The sequence below is a fragment of the Oryzias melastigma genome, linkage group LG14, assembly GCF_002922805.2.
Source record: "Oryzias melastigma strain HK-1 linkage group LG14, ASM292280v2, whole genome shotgun sequence".
NCBI classification, from domain to species: Eukaryota; Metazoa; Chordata; class Actinopteri; order Beloniformes; family Adrianichthyidae; genus Oryzias; species Oryzias melastigma.
The window spans coordinates 12,841,160-12,861,072 of NC_050525.1; the positions used below are offsets into that span (position 1 = coordinate 12,841,160).

Below are 19,913 nucleotides of genomic sequence, written 5' to 3' on the forward strand. Positions count from 1 at the left end.
AAGCAGTGTGGGTGATGGACTGAAGATAGACGGCAATTTTGGAGTCTGTGGTTTAGTGTGGGAATAAACATGAGAGAGCGGCGAGCGAAGAGGAGGCAGCTTTGAAAGCAGATGCCCCTCATCCATTTGGTAAATATAGTGTTGAACAAGAACCAGCTGCACTGGATGCTGAGACGCCCGGAAGAATGTTCACCCCGTGTCATGTTGGTCACATGGGCCGACGATGCCAGTAATATTCAGAGAAGAAGAGCGACTGGCAGTGCGCCAGGAGACGGGGGAAGATTTAAAAAAGCAGACAAGCAGTTGGCTGTGAGGCTGTTCACCACTCAGCTTTATCCTATTAGGTATCCCGGTTTTGACGTCTGTCCCAGCAGGCCAAGAACTGAACATCAAAGATTCTGTTTTTGTCTCACTGTACTTGCGCATCATTCAGTCATCCATCATAGTTTAACCTTTTCACACCTGACTTTTTTTTTACAATTCTACCATGGGCCAGGTGAATACTCGATTTTGATTGGCTGCAGGGTGTGGATTAGGTAAGAGATGATGCCTGACAAAGTGTGCATTGTCAGAAATTAACGCACACTGTGGAAACATGAACCCGTAGGACGGTTGGTTCCGTGAAGTGCATTAATTTACGATAATCCACACTTCAAGGGCATTATCCTGCTTATACCATGATCACTTACAAAAAAAGTAAATATTCAATTGATTTTTAGCACTTGACTTTTGTTATTTTTTTGGTTTAGGTCACTTTTTCACAAAAAGCGGACCACTATAGTGTGGTGCGGCACGTTGAACCGGTATCACGTCAAGGCGTTGTTGAGACGGCTGAGCCAACACCAACGTCTACTGCAGCGGCAAAGGAAGCAAACATATATTTTTGTCAATAAATAAAGCATCCGTTCCGTGAGAAAGTTAACGTCACTTGTTTTTATTCAAAAGATTATCATATTTTAATCCACACTCAGCAGCCAATCAGAATCGAGTATTCAACCAGACTATGGTATAGCAGATGTTCCTTATGATTGCACTGGCCTAGACACCAGTTGGTAACCAGAAAAATAGAAAACTCAGAACTTAAAAATTAGACAGAAAATAAACAATTTAGGCTGTGGACTTTGTTTCTTTGAAACAAACTTCTGCTTCATCATCTAGATAAAAACAAGCGGTCAGAGATGAAGTTTCCCTCTTAAATGATTTGTTTCACTTATCATGATGTGTAGAATATATATCACAGCAAAAGGGTTTGTATAGGCTATGTGGTCATTGCCCTGACAACGTGTTGAACTGCGTGTCATATAGTCCCCTTTTTGTATAAAAAATTAAAATAAAATAAATAAATATTTACGTCTTAAAAAAAACAAGATTAAAGTTTTAATAATTGATTTATTTTTACTCATATCATTAGTGACCATAGTATAACCAGGATAGTGTGCTTCAAGGTGTGCATTATCAGAAATGAATGGACTTTGTGGAATCAACTGTCCTCCGTTTTATGTTGGGTGGTTCATGTCTCTGCGTTGTTCATTAATCTCTAGTAATGCACTTCTAATCGAGCATTATCCCTAAATGATCAGTGTTTTGTCTTTCCATTGAAGGAGAAGCTAATTATGAGGAGTCTTGAATTTAACCCTTGTGCTATCCAAGGCATGTTTACATTAAAAGTGGGGTCATCTGGACCCCACAAGACAGTGAACTTTTTTTTTCGAGGATTTTTTTTCTTCACTGGTGTCCATGGCAGACATAAAATCATGTCCACCTTTGTCTTAGAAGGGATCATGTAAGAGTGGGGTCATCTGGGCTCCATAATAGAGTATGAGGGTTAAGGGTGCATTGTGAGTTAGTGACTTTCAACATTGCAGCATCTCTGTTGTATTAATTCATCACTCACCAGTTTCTCCATTTCCTGCTCTCGCAGCCTCTCCTCCCTCTGCCAGCGGTGGTATTCCAGCAACTCGTCCTCATTGTCACTGATCTCAGAGATGCTGTTCTTGCGCTCCCTGGTATATGGTTTGGTAAGATTCCCTTCTTTGCCACCAGATCCTCTTGTGCTCATAGCAGAAGTCTTTCTTTGACTGCGAGGACTTGCGAGGGGAGACAAACTGGGTCCAGAGCCCAAGCTTGATGTGTGTGCACTTCCTGGTTCGGGTCTCATCGCACTGCTTCCAAACTCATTCCCAGCTTTAGTCAGCGTTGATGGAGTCCGTATATGTGGTGACCTCGTGCGCTCTGTTTTTGACGCAGGTTTGCGGTGGGCCATCTGAGGACTGGGAGGAGGAAGCTCCTTCAGAGTTGGTTTTTGAAGGAAATCCACATGATGTTGCATGGGACTATGAGACCTCCTCTGCAGGGAGGAGTCTCTTAACCGGGGGCTGGGTGGAGCGGTGGAAAACTTAGTGGAGGGCGCAGTGTGATTGGGGATAAAACTTGAGTTTTCTGGGCCTAACCCCTTCATCTGTGGTTTAGGGCTTGATGTAGCCTCTGCCCTCGACTTCCTAAGAGGTTTTGGACTCTCGTGGACCTTCTGACCCGCACTGGTATCACTCAAGGCTGTAGAGCGTAAAGTTCGTGGTTGAGGAACAGGAATTTGACTAGTATTTGATGATCTGGCAGGAACTGGAAACGGTTTGATGTTCTGACTGAGCAACTTGTTTTCAGGCGCTAACGAGGAGCCATTTTTCCCGTTCAGCTCCAGGTCTGCAGGAGCTGGTTGGGCTTGCTGCTTACCAGTCCCCGATGATGGCGATGCTTTCAGAACCAGGGAGTTCTGAAAATTCCTGGCCATGTTGTCAAGTTTGGCGTCACTTGAGAAAAGCTCATGGTTCCCGTTGGCGTTTCTGTGGGTATCTGCAGGGGGGAGGCAAACATTTGGAAACATTTGTTCAAGAGCATTCCTGGTTGTGAAGGAAGTCAGCAGTTGTAAAAACACTGAAAAACAAACACACAGCTTTGGTTTACCTCCACCTTGTCTTAGGTCAATGGTAGAATCAATGGGCTCAAAATTTAGGTAAAAACCAAACAGAACCTCTGTTAAGAGGGGTTCTTGAAGTGGAGCCCCGCATGAGTCAAACCCACTGATGCCCCACAGCTCTCACGTAATTCCACAGGGATTTGGAGCAGCTAAATATAAATGTTCAGCAGTGTACCTCATTCAAACCATGAAATCAGGGCTTGGTCAGGAAAGAGTGGGCAGACACACACACTGGGAGGGGTGTGGTGACTCTTATTATTCAGGCTCCGACTGTAAAATCAATAAGGTCAGAGGAGAATGAGCTCCAAATATCACAGGCTGCACAGTCGGCAGCCTGCCACAATAATGGCACTTTCCAAAACAAAACCCAGCCAAAGATTACTACACTGCTTTAACACAATAAGGTCACTGGGCTGTGTGAAAATCTAGATTAAATCAGTCAAAATGTAAGCCAAAGATAATTGGATCTGTTAAAAGTCATTCTGCTTCCTGGCAGGGATATAAATATCCTTCAGTCCAGTGTATTTGGAGAAATTGGGCTAAAAATGTAGACAAACACAAAAAAGACACAGTTTCTCTTATTTTGATCTAACATTTCAGGATATAATAGTTGATCACATCTACATTTAATAAATCTTCAAAAATTATGAAAAAGAAGTATAACCATTGTTTAATTTTGGCTAAACAACATCAGACTCTACCTAAACTCTTGTGGATTTATTGAACATGAAGGTATAGGAAATTATCGGGGTTTATGTTCCCAAAGCATTTGCTCTGCCCAGAATAGCTGCTGAGCTGGCTGTGCACACTCTGTACACACAGTTGTCACAAGATGCTTATTTCTGGATGGCAGGAATTGTTCGGTGTACATTTGGCTAAGATGGAGTTAAATTTCTTTTACCAGGGGGGAGTGTTTTGGGGGCATCAAGGTGTCCTCCGGGAAGCATGTTCTTCATCCTCTGAGCCTCTTCTGGGTGGTTGAAACGAAAAAATGCCGACTGACCAAAACACAACATGCAGCCTTGGGAGGAGAACAGAGTGAGTGTGTCAGTGATGTCTGCATTTGATTATTAATTATGACCTTACAGTTTTCATGTCTGTGTAATGATTAGGTCCTGGGTTCAAAACACCTTAGATCTCAGTGATAGTTTAAGGAATTTTAGTAGGAAATAAGATATAGATGTAAAAAAATTAAAATAAAATATAAACTTCATGCTCTTTGGGGTTAGAATAAAGGCATAAATACAGTTTTTTTAGATTATTTGAAACAGTAGATTTGAAAAAAGCACACAAATGACAGGTCAAACTTACGTGAAATTATTCAGCAAGTGAAAACATCATTGTTATTTATTCCCGGCATTCCTGGCTTATTTCCTCAGAGTCATATGCTTTTGTTCTGAATTGTTGAAGATCCGTGCGAATTTCACAAAAGTCCAAAATGCATATAGATCATATTTATTTTATAAATTTATTTTTTCTTAAGGTTTAATGATTGTCCTCTGAATGGAGTATTCCTGTTCAGCAGCTGCTGTCTCCATACACACACACCAGCTTCAAATGGCATTCTGGTGAGCTGCCGGCTTACATCTCACAGAGGGAACTGCAGGGGCGGGACCACTGTAGCTCTTGAATGACAAATATGCAGTAAGCAAAAAAAAAAAAAATACTAGAAGGATGTGCAGTTTTTTGGATATGTTGGAGTTTTTTCAATTAGAAAAAATATATATTTTTGACCAGTTTGTCTTTTGGTAAATAAACTATACAGTAGTATAAACTGAGGATGCAAAATCAGCTTTTTTACATCATTTCATGCTTCACACATTTTCCTGAATTTTTGACTTTCCTGGTTTTCTGATTTGGATATTTCGCAAAGGCTTTCTGACAAGTCTCATCAATGGAAAATCATAAGAAAAGAATAAACATTTAAAACGGATCCATCTCTCCCTAGAAGCTCTTAATCATTGGAGGCCTCTAACGTGAACCTGGAGCACCGAGCATCACCTCCCCTCTGGGTGAGGGTCGGCAAACCACGAATCATGACTGTATCGGAACATGCCACAAAGGAGGATAAGGTCACAAAACAAAAGATCTGACATGAAAAGAGCAGTGAGCTAAAAGAGAAGCAGAACTTAACCCAGGCGTTGTAAATCCCACAAAACCTCAAAAATAGGAAAATTAAACAACAAATTCTAACATACATGAAAGGAAAACAGAACTTAACGTTAAAAAAAAACACAAAAAAAACACAAATTCACCTAGGCCAGCTGCTACTGTAAAGCAAAGTGCAGGGGAACTAATTTGATTGGAAAGGGTTGCAGGACTGACTACAATGATAAAAAAGATGAATACTACTAATTATATAATGTCTGTAATCTGACCATTAACACAAATAAATGAGTGCCCTCCATGTCTGTCACCTCTGTCAATTGCTCTAGAGCCAACCTCCAAGTGAACCAAGACCCTAACGTTATTAGAAGGATCAGGGTTCTGTTGTTTGGTCCTCATCACAGTTTTCACACCAGCATAACTCTGATGCAGATCAAGCAATCCGAATTCTTCCCCCTACAGGTTCTCTTTACCCCTCCAATTGTGGGGGCATTTGAATGGGTAGGGTTGTCTGAAATAGTTTTTTTAAGGGCAAGCCCTCACTACGGAGGGAAGCAGAGTCCTCCACCGCGAGGGTGCTACGGTTCTGCGTCGCGGAGGAAAAGCGTTTTTTCTTCACGCGGGTGTGTTCTGAAGCTCAGATATTTACATTTAAATGTAAGTAATTGCTTTTTATTTTAGCACGACCTTTTTAAAGTTATAAAGCTGATGTTGTTAGCGCTAGCAGCTACACGCTAACGTAGCTGATTTGAAGACACCATTGTTCCATAACTCTTGTGGTTGCTCTGTAGTTGCAGTTGTTACAGATAGATCATTCTCCATCTAGGAAATCAATCTTGTACCACAGCCTCTTAGCACAGTGCAGCTGTCTCCCTTTTGTCCCTTCATGTGCCTCAAAGTTTCTCTCTGTAACCGTCATCCCAAGAGGAGCATCAGAAGCAAAGTTTGGGATAGTTTCAGACTCATTTATTAGACTCCAGCTTTATGGTGTTGTTTTAAGCAGCCAAAAAAATGCATAAATGTTTACGTTTCAACAGCTGCACCAAGAACGGCAGTTTGAGTACATTTTCTTGGGCTTGTGCCTGAGCTACCTTGTGTGAGGCGATACGGTTTGGAGATGGCAAGTCCATCCACAGAGCACGGGTTCCCGCATGGGTACAAGGTGATGCTCCCTGCCTGGTTCTCGATGTAGCAGTGCTGAGCAGCGATGCCAGGACCCTGCAGAGGGATATCTGTCCTCTCACTGCCCAGTGTGGTTCTCCCTGTGACAACAGGGAACATTATCTGAGTCAGTTCCTGGAGAGATCAAAGCTGCACAAACAACATGGGTAAGTCTCAATAAATGTCTTTTGAAGGGCAGAGGAGGGACATATTGCTCTTGTTGTAATGCGAATTTAATGGTTAAAAAAAAACATGACAAACAGATTTACTTTGTTGTAGAGCAACACAAAGATTTACAGATACCACGCCCACTTCCTGCTCTTCTTATGTGATAATAATTTGAGCTACAGCTCAGCATGAGTCAGAAAAGCATTTTGTGTCATGATTGTCTTTAATTTACACAGCATAACACAAAACATCACTCAGCATTATTGTCTAGTTTTTAATTTAAATATCTTTAGACTTGATATGACACAATTTTACCTGACTAGTAGTTTCTGTAAGATAATAAGTGCTTATTTTAAGAATTTATCTTAAAATGTGTAATTTTAGAATCATTGTTATCAATTGGTCTATACATAAGGATACTTGGACTTTTGTAGCACTTAAATGGGGATTATTTTTGGGAAAAGTATGTATTTTAAGTATCCGCTTGGGAAATATAAAACTTTTTTTAACAATGCACGCTTATATTAAGGCTCTATATTTCCTAGTATCACACTTTATTAGCTAAATAAGAGTTTTTATTTTTATGTAGAGATGAAATTTCGTTTTAAAAGGGAAGAATATCACAACTTATTTTAAGAAATATTACCAAGACAAATTTTACTAGTTTCATTGGCTGATTTTTTTAACACCTTGTATTCCATATTTTTTTTACTTGTTTTGAGAAGGGAATTTTTTCCATTGTAGCACTAGTTCTGTCTCATACTAACTACATAAATGCCTTTATAATTTTTGGTCTATTTATGACTTATGAAGTGAGCAATAATACAATTTCATGACACAATTGCAAAGTAAAAAAAAAACATTTTAATGTGTTGAAACTATCAAACAAAAACTCTTTGTTGGAGCTCACCTTCCAGCAGTGGAAGTAAAGTGATGGCTGTGCTGAGACGTCCACTTCCCAAGCTGACCAGGTGGGGGCGCTCTGCTTGGACTTTCAGGGACTTTCCTGTTTCAATCAGGTCTAAAGGAGTGTTCTGTAAAAAAAAAAAAAAAAAAAAAGTGAAATTACAACGAAATAAATCAGGCCTGATTCCGTTATTTTATATATAATTGCAAACACCAAATGTTGACTGTTCTTCATGCCTGAATCTACTTGTCTTGACATTGCTTCTAATAATTTTCTCCCCCGCACATATGAAAATTCTCTTTCTTTAAACTAAGGCGTATACTAGTAGTCATATTTTCATACAGTGTAGCGTAGTGTTTTGGAATCTAGTCTAAAACTGTGTTCCTGCAAACATGTGATGATAACAACTGCATAAGTGATGCTCAGGTTATTGTTCGTCACTGGCCGCTGTCTGCGTGACCTTCCTTTATTTACAGTTTGCCGAATGATGTCAGGCAGATTTTGTTCCCCGAAACCAAAAGGTCTCCTTACACAACAACTCCCAATTTAAGCCGTGCTGAAGTGAGAGCTTTAAGCCCCTAAAGGTGGACAGGCTATCAGATATTTTAAGACCTGGTGACACACTAGAATATGGAAGGAAATTCGGAAGATTAATTAAATGCATAACCTCTTTCACTTTTGAACATTGCATGTTTTGGTATGTAAATAGAGCTGTGTTCAAATGGAAATAAGAGCAAAACACAAATATTTCACATGCAAAGGAATATAAAAAGTTCCTAATGTTTCTATTTGTGAGCAAGTTCAGCCTAAATTCAAAAAGTGAGAGTAAAAAACCCAGAACTATGAGTCAAACTCAAGAGGCTTTTTATAGAAGTCACAGATATTTGGTCTGGGATGCAGAGTTATGACAGCATCCTTTATGTCATGAAGGCCTAATTTGAACAAATTCTTGTCTTGTCCATCGTATGGTGATAATTATGTCAAGCATCTTAGTGGGTGTGGTTAATGTGGAAAAGAATTACATCCCAGTGATCTGAAGCTGAAAGTACCTTTTTTAATTTCCTCAGTAGTCATTTACATTTCTCAACTCAGAGTCAACTCCCTACTTTTTTTTCCAGCTACTTGCTAATGATCAAATGAAGGAAATAACTTCACTACCTTCAATCAGTTGTTTCAGCCAATCAGCAAAGAGTAATGCAAAGATGGATGGAAAATGAGTAGATTTCTCCAGTCAATGTTGATGATCAGTCTATGATCTTCCTTCTAATCTTTTTTAAACATGTGGTTCTCTTCCTCGTCAATCAACACAGCTAAAGCTTTTTCCACCAATGGGAACGCTTCACATCATGAGCCAACTTTCAGACAACACCATCAGAATAAGTTTGCACATATATGATTCATATCAAAGAAAATAAAGCTTCGTGAAAGAAAATCCACACCTATTTAAATTAAGGAAAGAGTGGACCAGGGGTCTCTGTTAGCAGGTTACTTTTACAACGTGGGCTGACACCTTTTGCCCACCTGCAGCGGAATAGTCTCGACGGAATCACGACGGCAACCACTTCTTCTTTAGCCACTCTCCGGCTTAGTTTATTGAACAGACAGCCACACACCTTGCTCCTCTCGAGTCAAGTTAGGTAGAGAGAGAGAGATAAACATTCTTCTTCTACGAATATACACGTAACACAAAATAACAGCGCCCCCTGCTGGTCATTGGATATGTACAGTCATAAGCATTCATATCTCTATCAACACTCCCACTTATGAATGACCTGTATACTGTACATCAACATATTTAAATAAACAAACTAAAATAGACAGGCTCTTAAATGTTCAACATTTACATTCCAAACATAATCCCTGCGAACTTCATTAACTTCAGTTTAGTGGCAGGTTTGGTCATGACATCCGCAACCATGTCATCTGTGGAACAGTATACAAGTATCATTTTTCCTTCTCTTATGGTGGACCTGATGAAATGATACTTTATATCCACATGTTTACATCTCTGCCTGTTCACGGGGTTCCTGACAAGAGCAATGGTTCCCTGGTTGTCTTCAAAAACAACAGTTTTTGTGTACTCTTGAGAATCCATCCCTTTTAGGAGCTGTTCTAAATAAATACACTCCTGTATGGTTAGAGCAAGAGCCATGTATTCGGCTTCACAAGTAGATAGGGCCACTGTAGGTTGCTTTTTGGTTTTCCATGAGATCAATGAGCTGTTTTTGCTCATGGTTATACAATAACCGGTTGTGCTCCTCCTATCACTTGTGTCTGCCCCCCAGTCTGCATCGCTGTAGGCCTGGAGCCCCAGGCCCTCGCTGTTCTTTCTGAAACAGAGTTGTTTCTTTGCAGTACCTCTGAGGTAACGCAAAACATGTTTCACTGTAACCCAGTGTTCATCTGTGGGGTCAGCTAAATGCTGTGACAGCTTGGTAACCACAAAACATAAATCGGGTCTTGTACAGGTGGTCAGGTAGATCAGGCTGCCCACAGCCTCTCTGTACTTTTTAACATCCGCCATCTTAGACGCATCTTCACAATAATGTACCTTTTGGTCACATGGAGTTTCCCTAGTTCTACATTCCTGCATATCGAAGCGTTTTAGGATCTTTTCAACATATCTCTCTTGAGACATTTTAACGCAACCGTCAGATTGGCTGAAGTCCATGCCTAGAAAGTGTTTTAATTGGCCTAGGTCCTTCATCTTAAACCTGGTGGAAAGTAGCGCTTTCACCTGGTTTAGGCTCTCATTGCTGTTGGCTGCAAGGATAAGATCATCCACCCAGATCACAATTATTATCCTTTCTCCCTGTTCAGACTCTTTTGTGTAGACACAATGGTCTGCTGGGTTCTGTTTGAAACCGTCATCTGTCAAACATGTGTGAAGCATCCCATTCCAATTACGCCCTGACTGCTTTAGACCGTAAATGGACTTCTGTAACTTACACACTAGCTTTCCTTCACCTTTTTCATAGCCTTCAGGTTGATCCATGTAAATGTCTCGATCAATGGGTGCATGCAGATAAGCTGTTTTGACATCCATCTGATGCAACATTAGGTTGTCTTGGGCTGCCTTCTGCATCACCACACGCACACTGGTCAGGTTAGCTGTAGGTGAGAATGTCTCTCCATAATCAATCCCTGCTCTCTGACTGTATCCTTTAGCGACAAATCTGGCCTTGTACTGTTCATGTCCATCACTGTCCTCCTTAATGGAATAAACCCACCTACCTCCCACTGTCTTTCTGCCCTCTGGCAAAGTAGTTAGGGTAAAGGTCTGGTTATCCTCTAAGGATTTGATCTCCTCATCCATAGCTCTCTTCCATTTTCCTGATTCTGCTGATGAAATAGCATCTTTGAAGGTTAGTGGTACATCACAAACTGTTCTGTAGCAGTAGTCTATGCTAGTTAGCATGCTGTCTTCCTCATTACTTTTCCCCTGAAAATAATCTTTCAGATATCCCGGGGGTTTGCGCTCTCTGGTGGGGTATTTCCTACTGTTTGAATCCTGTACTGTCACTCCAGGACGTTCTTCGTCATCCTCTGGTGACTGTAGGTTACCCGTCTGTATGTCTGTGAGGTCTCTGGGCTCCAGAGCCTCTCTCTCCTCATTGTCTCCTAAGGAGTCTAGAGCTAGCTCCTGAGTTTGAGTCTCGCTCTCGCATGTTGTTTTTGTGATAAACTTCACCAGTCTGTGCTTTTGTACTTTCCCTTTATTGGGATAGTAAACAAGAAAAGCTGGACTGCCTTTATCATGCCCAACGAAGAGCCCTCTCTCACATCTAGAGTCTAGTTTACCTCTATCTTGTTGGTAAGCGTAACACTCTGATCCAAACTTGTGCATCTTAGCCAGATCACACCTTTTTCCTGTCAATGCTGTGTATGGGGTAGTACCGGTGTGTTTATTAAAACATCGATTCCTGGTGTAAGCTGCTTCCTGGATCGCATAGTGCCACAGGCTCTTGGGTAGATCACCGTCAATAAGTTTACACCGAGCCATCTCAAAAAGAGTGCGTCCTTCTCTCTCTGCTACTCCATTCTGGTGTGGGGAATAAGGACAAGACATTTCATGTTTGATTTTGTTCTTCCTCAGTAGTGTCTTAAACTCTTTACTAGTGAACTCGGTCCCATTGTCTGACCGAATGCACTTCACAGTACCATAAGGTGCTACATCTGCCAGAAACTTCTCTGTGGCTTGGGTCGCATCGCTTTTTGCCTTCAGAAAGTAAACAAACACAGCCCCTGTATGCACGTCTGTAAAAGACTGCATGTACTTAAAACCATCTATCGACTCGTTGTTTACTGGACCAGCTAGATCTGTGTTCACCAGCTCAAGTGGTGCTTTAACTTTTTCTGTTGGATTTCTGTTTCTTGTCTGAGTAAACTTCCCCTTGATGCATACATCACATTCTTTATCAGGTTTACGCTTTGCACCTGTAATGTGCATGCCCACTGTTACATCCTGCAGCCGCAGTATGTCTTCATAGTTGCAGTGACCCATGATTTCATGCCAGGTTTGAATATCATGGCTGACATTACACACATCATTTTCATCACAATCTGTTTGTAAGTAGTACATTCTTTTATAAACATGAATGTTAAATTTTGTGCCATCAGGTACTTCAAGAACATCTTTACCTTCATCAAAATGAACCTTAGCTCCATTAGCAGTGGCACACTTCACGGAAAAGAGTTCTTGTGGGAATGAGGGGATGTAGAGGGCGTTCTTTAACGTCACTGTACATCGCCGTCCATTACTGTCGGGGAGACATACCTGTGCATCTCCCCTGCCTTGTGCCAACCCGAAAGTACGCTTTCCGTCTGCCAGCTCCATGCTGTGCCTCTCTGGCTTGAAGGTGCTGTCGAAGTTCTTGAACCGGCTCCTGTCGTTGATGATGTGGGACGATGCTCCTGTGTCCACGACCAGCCCTTTTATGTGGATCTGCGGTGCTGCTCCGCTAGCATCATCCGTCTCCGTCTTGAACGTGAAGTCTTTTCCCGCAGCTCGTCCGATGTCAGCGCGCCTGCAGCCCGCCTCGTAGGTTCCGCTCTCGCCGCCGTCATCTTGAGCGCGCGCACAGCGAGATCCGCGTCCGCGTTCCTTCCTTCTGCACGCTCTGTCTGTGTGACTTGCGCTTTTACAGGAGTTACACCAAGCTTTCTTTGAGCAGTCGTCTTTTCTGTGTCCCTTTTCTCCACATCTCCAGCACACCAGCTCTGTCGGGGGTCCGCTTCTTTTCTTTACCGCCGCGCGGGCTTTCAGCACTCGCTCTCCCGCGTCATCAGCTACAGGCTCCATATCTTCGGAAGCCTCGAAGTTCCTCAGTTTAGCTTTAAACTCTCCCAGCTTCATGTCCGCAGAGCTATGCGTGACCATCAGCGTGAACGGCTTGTATTTTTCTGGTAGTCCTCTCATAATCATTGCCATCATCAGTCCCTCACTCGGTGCTTCGCCCGCAGTCTTGAGCGCTGTGATGATTTGCTCCGCTCGGATAATGTACTCCGTAACAGTCTCCGTGTCTGCTTTCTTCAGCGAGGTTAATGTTATATATAACGACACAATCCGGGGCCTACCTTTGCCGATGTAGTGTTCTCTTAACACTTTGAGACTCTCTCGGCCTTTGTCTTTAGTGTCTCTGAATATCAGTCCCAAGCTGGTATTGTCCAATAAGGGCGCCAGCGCGCAGTATGCATCCGCGTTGAGCTTGTCATCCCGCGCTTGTTCATCCACTGACAGCGGTCCGGCTGGCTTGTTCAGGATTGTCTGCTTCAGGCCTGCACTGTGCATGCAGCATAACATCCTTTCTTCCCAGAGCTCATACTCCTCCGCTCTCCCGTCAAACGTGGGCCACTTAATCTTCGTTCTTGTTGCCATTTGCGTCCTTTGCTAAGCTAACTCCAACTTTTGGCTAGCTACCGCTTTGCGCGCCAGCAAAGTAGACGTCTTCCCAATGCACGTGTCCGTCGTCAGACTCTCAGAATAATTCTTGCGGCTTCTGGGCCCATAACCTGTTAGCAGGTTACTTTTACAACGTGGGCTGACACCTTTTGCCCACCTGCAGCGGAATAGTCTCGACGGAATCACGACGGCAACCACTTCTTCTTTAGCCACTCTCCGGCTTAGTTTATTGAACAGACAGCCACACACCTTGCTCCTCTCGAGTCAAGTTAGGTAGAGAGAGAGAGATAAACATTCTTCTTCTACGAATATACACGTAACACAAAATAACAGCGCCCCCTGCTGGTCATTGGATATGTACAGTCATAAGCATTCATATCTCTATCAACAGTCTCAAACTGGCGGCCCGCGGGTCATTTGTGGCCCCAAAGTTGATATTTTGTAGCCTCCACCTTAATATGAAAGTTCAATTTCTACTAAGCAAATATCTTCTGCATGTCCACACTACTTATGAAAGCTTTGTATTTGCTATTGTCGTTGGATCTGGTCGTCAGAAAACTCGTTAGCAACAAATGCTAGTGTCATTAGCTCCTGTCGTTTCACAGGACACGCAGAAGATATTGCTTAGTAGTACAAAGACAGATAGACAGATAGACACATAGACAGTGTACGCAAAAACATATTTTTTGGCACAAATGGAACCGCATACGGCCCAGTTTCAGCCAGACTCAGCCTTCTGTGGCCCCAAGGTAAACTGAGTTTGAGAACCCTGGATTAAACTTAAGATGGGATGTTTGTAAGGGTGTAATGATTAATGATGAACCAATTTATATTCCTTATATTGATCTGTAAAATACTATTCATTAATTCTTGTTGACATTTTTGTTTGTTCACATGATGAATTTACATTTGATTATCTTACAAGAAACACAAGGAATCTGGAAAACTTCACCTGCACTGTTCAGTACCAAGGATTCATCACTGGTGGAAGTTTTACCTAAAGACATCCTGGATTGATTTTAGGTCAGCAGATCTGATCATTCAAAATGAATCAAAATCAAATCGGATTGTCAATCACAAATTATGATATGAATCAATGTTTGGTTAAAAATTCAAAGAAAACATCTCGTATCGACTGCTAATCATAATGGTGGAAGAGATCTGTTTAATATTTTCATTCATTGAGGTGACCATAAACCGCTCTATGATAAAACAAACACAAGTTTAGCTAAAATCTTTCTTAGAAAAGTGATTCAAATCAAAGCAGCAAATGCATTACCAAAAAAACACACACGACGATAAAACCTTATAATTCAAGTGGCTACAATTTAGTGATTTTTGGCACATCTACTACAATAAATATAACATTTACTCTGGATGAAAGAACTCACCTGTAGGACCTGATGCGTCTGCCGCTCATGTTTGCTCCTGCTCAGGCGGTCCATGTCAACAGGATGATCAGAAATATCCGACACGTGAAGATCCTGCAGAACACACATGCACACAGTGTGGTTCAGAGCTTCACTGGGAGTACAGCTACTACAATGGGAACAGTGCTTTCCTTAGAAACGCTTCTGCCCCAGTTATAAACCCATGTGACCAAACCATTACACAGACTAATTGTTTCTCCAGAACGATGCAGGCGTCAGCTAACACGGATTCTTCCTTTTTGACAATGAGCACAGCGGGCAAAAAAAAAAAAATTAAAAAAAACCAACAATGGGTTTTAGTGAAAATATCAGGTGTGTGTTTTTGGTGTGAACAAGCTGCACATGGCCTCAATCAGGGGGTTAGATCTCTGACCGCGGTGAGTCACTGTGACTCAGACTTTTAAAACCCTCACGCAAACATGAGTACCAGCTGTTGAATCATCGCGCTCGCATCATGACAGAGAAAACCCAGACACATTAAAGCTGGCACCCTTACCTTTTACTATCACAAGCGTTTTTACAGCCATAGATAACCCTGCAGTAGACTCAACGGCCTCCTAACCAGTCTCTGTTTTGTCTACTAAGTAACTCAGGCAGCTGTGCGGTTTGTTTCAGGTTGTCAAGCGTTTTAGCTCATTTCCAGACACATAAACAATTCTACTTTGTTTTTTCATAATTAAAATTCTTGCATTAAATAAAAAAACAACCAAAATCTGCCATTTTTGAAGTTTAGCTCATCGTATTCAAGACAACAGGGCTTTAAAACAGTATGATGTCACTCCCAACAAACCACACACATCTGACAATTGTGAGCAGTGTGTGAGTCTCAGAGGACCCAGTGACACGGAGAACAGACCGTACCCTCTGTTCCGCTCTGACACTGGAGCCCCAGCGCCTCTGCTGTCAGCCCACTGGCTGTCAACACTGGCCCTTTTGAGACTCGCCCTCAGACAGGACAGAAGAGCGGGCAGGGCGGTGTGTCTCTGTCTGCCTGACTCACGCACAAACACATAGCGTGCACCCATTTGCTCCCACTCGTGCAAAAACCTCTGTGATTTAAGGAACACGCCCAGACCAGAGAACCGTTTTAATGCCTGCAAATGTGGGGCTGTGCACTCTAACCTGTCATTACAGAGGCAGTTATGCCCTTCAACGTTGCCACAAGCTGCTGAAAATAGATCCTGCCAGCTACACAGTCTGGGCTGCTACTTTTACAGAGCAGGGAACAAACATTGACAAAATGAAGAAAGACACAAATATCTTACATTTGAAAAGATTTGAAATGTAAAATGTGTTTTTGTAGAGAAGGCAGCAACAAATCAAAGAAGTTGTGGAAATCCCAGGTTAGTTTACTTACTTGTCTGACAGCCATGCAGCTCTCACCATCTCTCTACTCTGACAGAGTCCACCCAGCTGGGAGATCCGTGACTTCTCTGGACTCCACAAATTCACACAGCAGTGACCGCATTATTGTGTCTGTCCTGCTCCTTGCTTTTTTTTTTTTTCTTCATTCACTCTCCGAGTTCCTCTGCTATTTCCCTCCTCCCTGCCCTTCTCCTCCCCATCTGGGTGCAGGATTACATCCTATCAGAGTTACATGCAGCAACCCAGGATTTTGCACCGGCCCTGCCCTCCAAGATGTTCTCTGAATCCAATTTTTTTTAATTTTTTTGTTCAATAACTTTTAAAAGATTAATTTAAAAGTCTAAACTCCCATAAAAGTTCAGGCTAACCCCGCCACAAAAGGCTGGTGTGATCCATGACAGGGAATAAAAACATGTAGGAGTTGGAGATGGAATAGTCTGACTTCCTGCTCTGAGCTCTTCAACAAACTCACTTTTCCACAGTGGAAAAGTTCACTTTTAATGATAGGAGTGGGCTGCAGTGGACAACAAGGCTGTTACTCTTCTTAAGACATCTGTGATGAGGGGATGGAGACACACGGCGTTCCACAGGAAGTGAGTGGACACAAGCGAGCATCTTTTCAGACGTCCCTCAGGATCAATGTTTGGCTTTCAGACAAACAGAGAACGAGTGGGAGAAAAGTTCCACTATTGATCTTTTGAGGGTTTTCCCATGACCAGGGCCACAGAGGGGACGAAGGAAATGAAGGAGAGGATGAGTCACGGAGGGAAAACGCTAACAAACAAACAGAGGCCGCTAGGAAACCAGATGGATGGAGGATTGGTTGAAGATGTGTCAAGCAGCCACAGTGGTGACGTGGACGTTTCAGCTGAGAGGGTGAACATCACTTCACATTAAAAGCCTTTTCAAACATTTTAGAAGTTGTTGAGAAGAGCAAAAGCAGCACACTTAAACACTGCAGGGTGAGAAAGTGTTTTTTTTTAAGTGATAAAAGTATTCATACATTTTCAGATTAAATAATAAGTCAAGTGCATTGAAATAAGTGAAAGCTTTAGATCAACTTCAAAGCTTAAAGAGTCATTCAGATATAGGTAGATTTCTTGCCAACCCAGGAAGAGCCAAAAGGTTTTTCTTCACCTTTTTGGAAAAATAACACATTGATTTGTATTTAAATTATTGCTATGAGTATGATAAATGTAAATGAACTATTTTTTGGCATTAATAAGGAATGAACAAAAAGGGAAAAAAAGTTATTAAAAAATATGAAAGTGTTTATAACTTTTAACAGAGGTTTACAAAACTCCCTTTCAAAATAAAAGACATGTTGTGTCACATAGCATCGTCTCAATGCAACAAATAGTATGTAAAAAAAATATTTCACTGTTGGTCGAGCATCCAAACCACAAAATACATAAATATGAGCTAAGTGAACTCTATCACACTTTTGAAAAATATAGTGCTCTGAAAACCCTTGAATTTGTTTAAAAATTAAATTTGCCTTATAATTTGGTGGATTGCAACATAATTTGGCATAAAGTATGAATTATTTTGTGTTTACTGACCTCACATTGACTTTCTGTGGTAAACTGAGCTAAAAAAGTCTATCAAAATGTTTCAGTACAACATTGGTAAACTATAAAAGATTGATGAATTGTTGCTGAGTGACACGTACTGTCCTTCAGCTGTGTCTAAATGAGTTGAATAAAGGTTTTTACTTTACTACTTACTTACTTTTAACTTTACATATGCTTTTAAAAAACTAAAAACTTGTATTTTTTTTTAACCAAAGAGCCACAGAGGGGTGAGAGAGCCACTTGTTGCTCCGGAGGTGCAGGTTCCATACCACAAGTATAGATGGAAGCATTTTTAAACATCTGAATGGAGGTTTTAATCCATAAATCTGTACATACTGCGGATTTCTGCAAGACTCCACAACAGGTACAAAAAAAGAGCAAACATGTCAAATTACTGTAGATAAATTTAAAGAAATAAACACTGGGTGTTCTGCAGACTAATGAGAACCTAATTTGTAAGTCATCTTTCATCTTCTTTGAAAATAGCAACTTCCTGGCTATAAATTGAAACTTGCAGTCAGCACTTCCTCTCAGGGTCACACATAAATCCTGTCATCCAAATAAAACCTTTGATCCGATCTTAACTTAGACATGAGAGTGTCAAACCTGGTTACAGTGCAATCTGCATAAAATATACATAAAACAGTTATACTTTATTTACCTGCACTGACTATCATGTCTGAACTAAGAGAGTAGAAACTGCTATAGACAAAATCATAACTGGGTCAGTTTAAAGTATTAGAGTGAGCAACCACAAAAGACCCTTTATCTCCTATTACACACACAAAAGCGAGCAATTACTGTGGTTAGTTACCAGTGTTCACAAGGAATGCTTTCTTCTCGGTGTTAGGATTCATCCCGGAGATTAAAAACACAAGGTGAGGCACTTTCCCAAAAAATGTCCTCCAAAAAGTTTCCAAGTTTAGAATGAAAACATGCCGCTCCTTCTTCACTTTGTCGGGTCGCTCACAAAGGCAGCGTTTCGGTCAGTAACTGTACATCTTTCCACCAGATCCACCCCTCTGTCCAGCCTTTTTTCTCTCTCCACGTTTTGCCATTTGAGTCAGTAAATTCTCTGTCCCTACATTGCTGAAGTATTTCATTAGACAAAGAGGCTCTTTGGACTTTCTAAAGAGCTCTTAATGCTTTTCCAGAACACTAGTGCACCTGACTTTGATTCATTCACTCTGCACTGACTGCAGAAACTTTAAGTCTTTTCTTTTTGTGGCAAAGTTTAGAATAACAGAGAAAAGTACAAAGTCGAAACAAGCAGATTTGCTAAATTTAGAGCCATCTGTGCTGTTTAATGAGGAGAATATAGAGTTCACAACCAACACAGACTGTGGTTTTCCTTGAGGGCTGGAATTTCTTAGTCTGGATAATAGTTTTGGACACGTTGTCAATGCCGTGGTAATTGGTTCCGTCTGTCCTGAGCTCAGTTCAGACTTTTTGTGTTACGCTGCTGTTGCCTTTAATAAAGCGGTTCTATCAGACAGAAATATCAGCAGGACCCTCAGCTGTTCTGAGGTGCACTAGGAAACCCCAACATCTACCACTGATGACATTAAGCAACCACATCTGTTTCCAGAATCCCAGAATTAATTTAGCAGATCCATCAAATGGACGGTTTGGGATTTTTTACAAAATGGTTAAATAGATATATATATTTTTTGGCTAAGGTGAATATTTGAGAGGCACATCTGTTGGAGAGTTTGAGATATTTACAAGCCGACACAGGCAGATCAAGCATTTTCAAGCATCACCCCCTAGTGGCAAAGATGACTAACTACAATAATAAACATATTTTAACATTTTTTTTTCAGAGTTCTGTTTTTTGTGTAAACTCCATCCACACTTTGATAAATGAATTTTGTGTGAACTACTATACTATACATATATTCTGTAAATGACAGGCTCAATCCAAAGTAAATATTAATTTACCTGCTCGTTAAAAGAAGAAAACGTGTATATAATTCAGTTAAAAACTATTTAAACTTACTCGTGATCATTCAGCTCTATCGTCAACACAGCTTAAAAAAGGGATGTTTTCTTTTTTGCATTCAAGAAGGAAACACCTGCAGGAGAACGCAGGAAAAACCGTTACAATGTGTTTGCAGGCTTTAACCACACATTCAGGTTACATGTGCTGCAAATGACAACAGCTGAGCTAAACACCAAATAGTACCACTGAAAACAGCTTAGCAAAACCTTAAAGAAGTGTTCGTTCATCGCGCTTATTAATGAAGATGCAGATTTACTACTCTAGAGCTACATGAGGCTTTATTACCCATCCATTGTGGCTCTTTGGTTAAAGAAAAATAAAAAG

The 19,913-nt window shown here is 41.2% G+C and overlaps 1 protein-coding gene across 8 annotated transcripts in view; it reads right to left on the bottom strand.

Annotated features, from left to right (window-relative positions):
* Positions 1 to 18,553, bottom strand: part of phldb1a (pleckstrin homology-like domain, family B, member 1a) — a 39,032-nt gene extending 20,479 nt beyond the window's left edge. For 5 of the 8 annotated variants that reach the window (XM_024265844.2, XM_024265843.2, XM_024265847.2 and 2 more), the window contains exons 1-5: positions 12,094 to 13,342; positions 7,320 to 7,443; positions 6,172 to 6,342; positions 3,876 to 3,995; positions 1,895 to 2,850 (exon numbers count right to left, since the gene is read on the bottom strand). In XM_024265844.2, the coding sequence (XP_024121612.1) occupies positions 1,895 to 2,850; positions 3,876 to 3,995; positions 6,172 to 6,342; positions 7,320 to 7,443; positions 12,094 to 13,194 (2,472 nt within the window). In that variant the 5' untranslated portion in view covers positions 13,195 to 13,342. Of the gene's footprint in view, positions 1 to 1,894; positions 2,851 to 3,875; positions 3,996 to 6,171; positions 6,343 to 7,319; positions 7,444 to 12,093; positions 13,343 to 14,609; positions 14,703 to 16,005; positions 16,614 to 18,401 lie in introns of those variants that run through there. The other 3 variants (XM_024265849.2, XM_024265848.2, XM_024265845.2) reach the window with 3 other exon arrangements.
* Between the last annotated feature and the right edge of the window lie 1,360 nt (positions 18,554 to 19,913).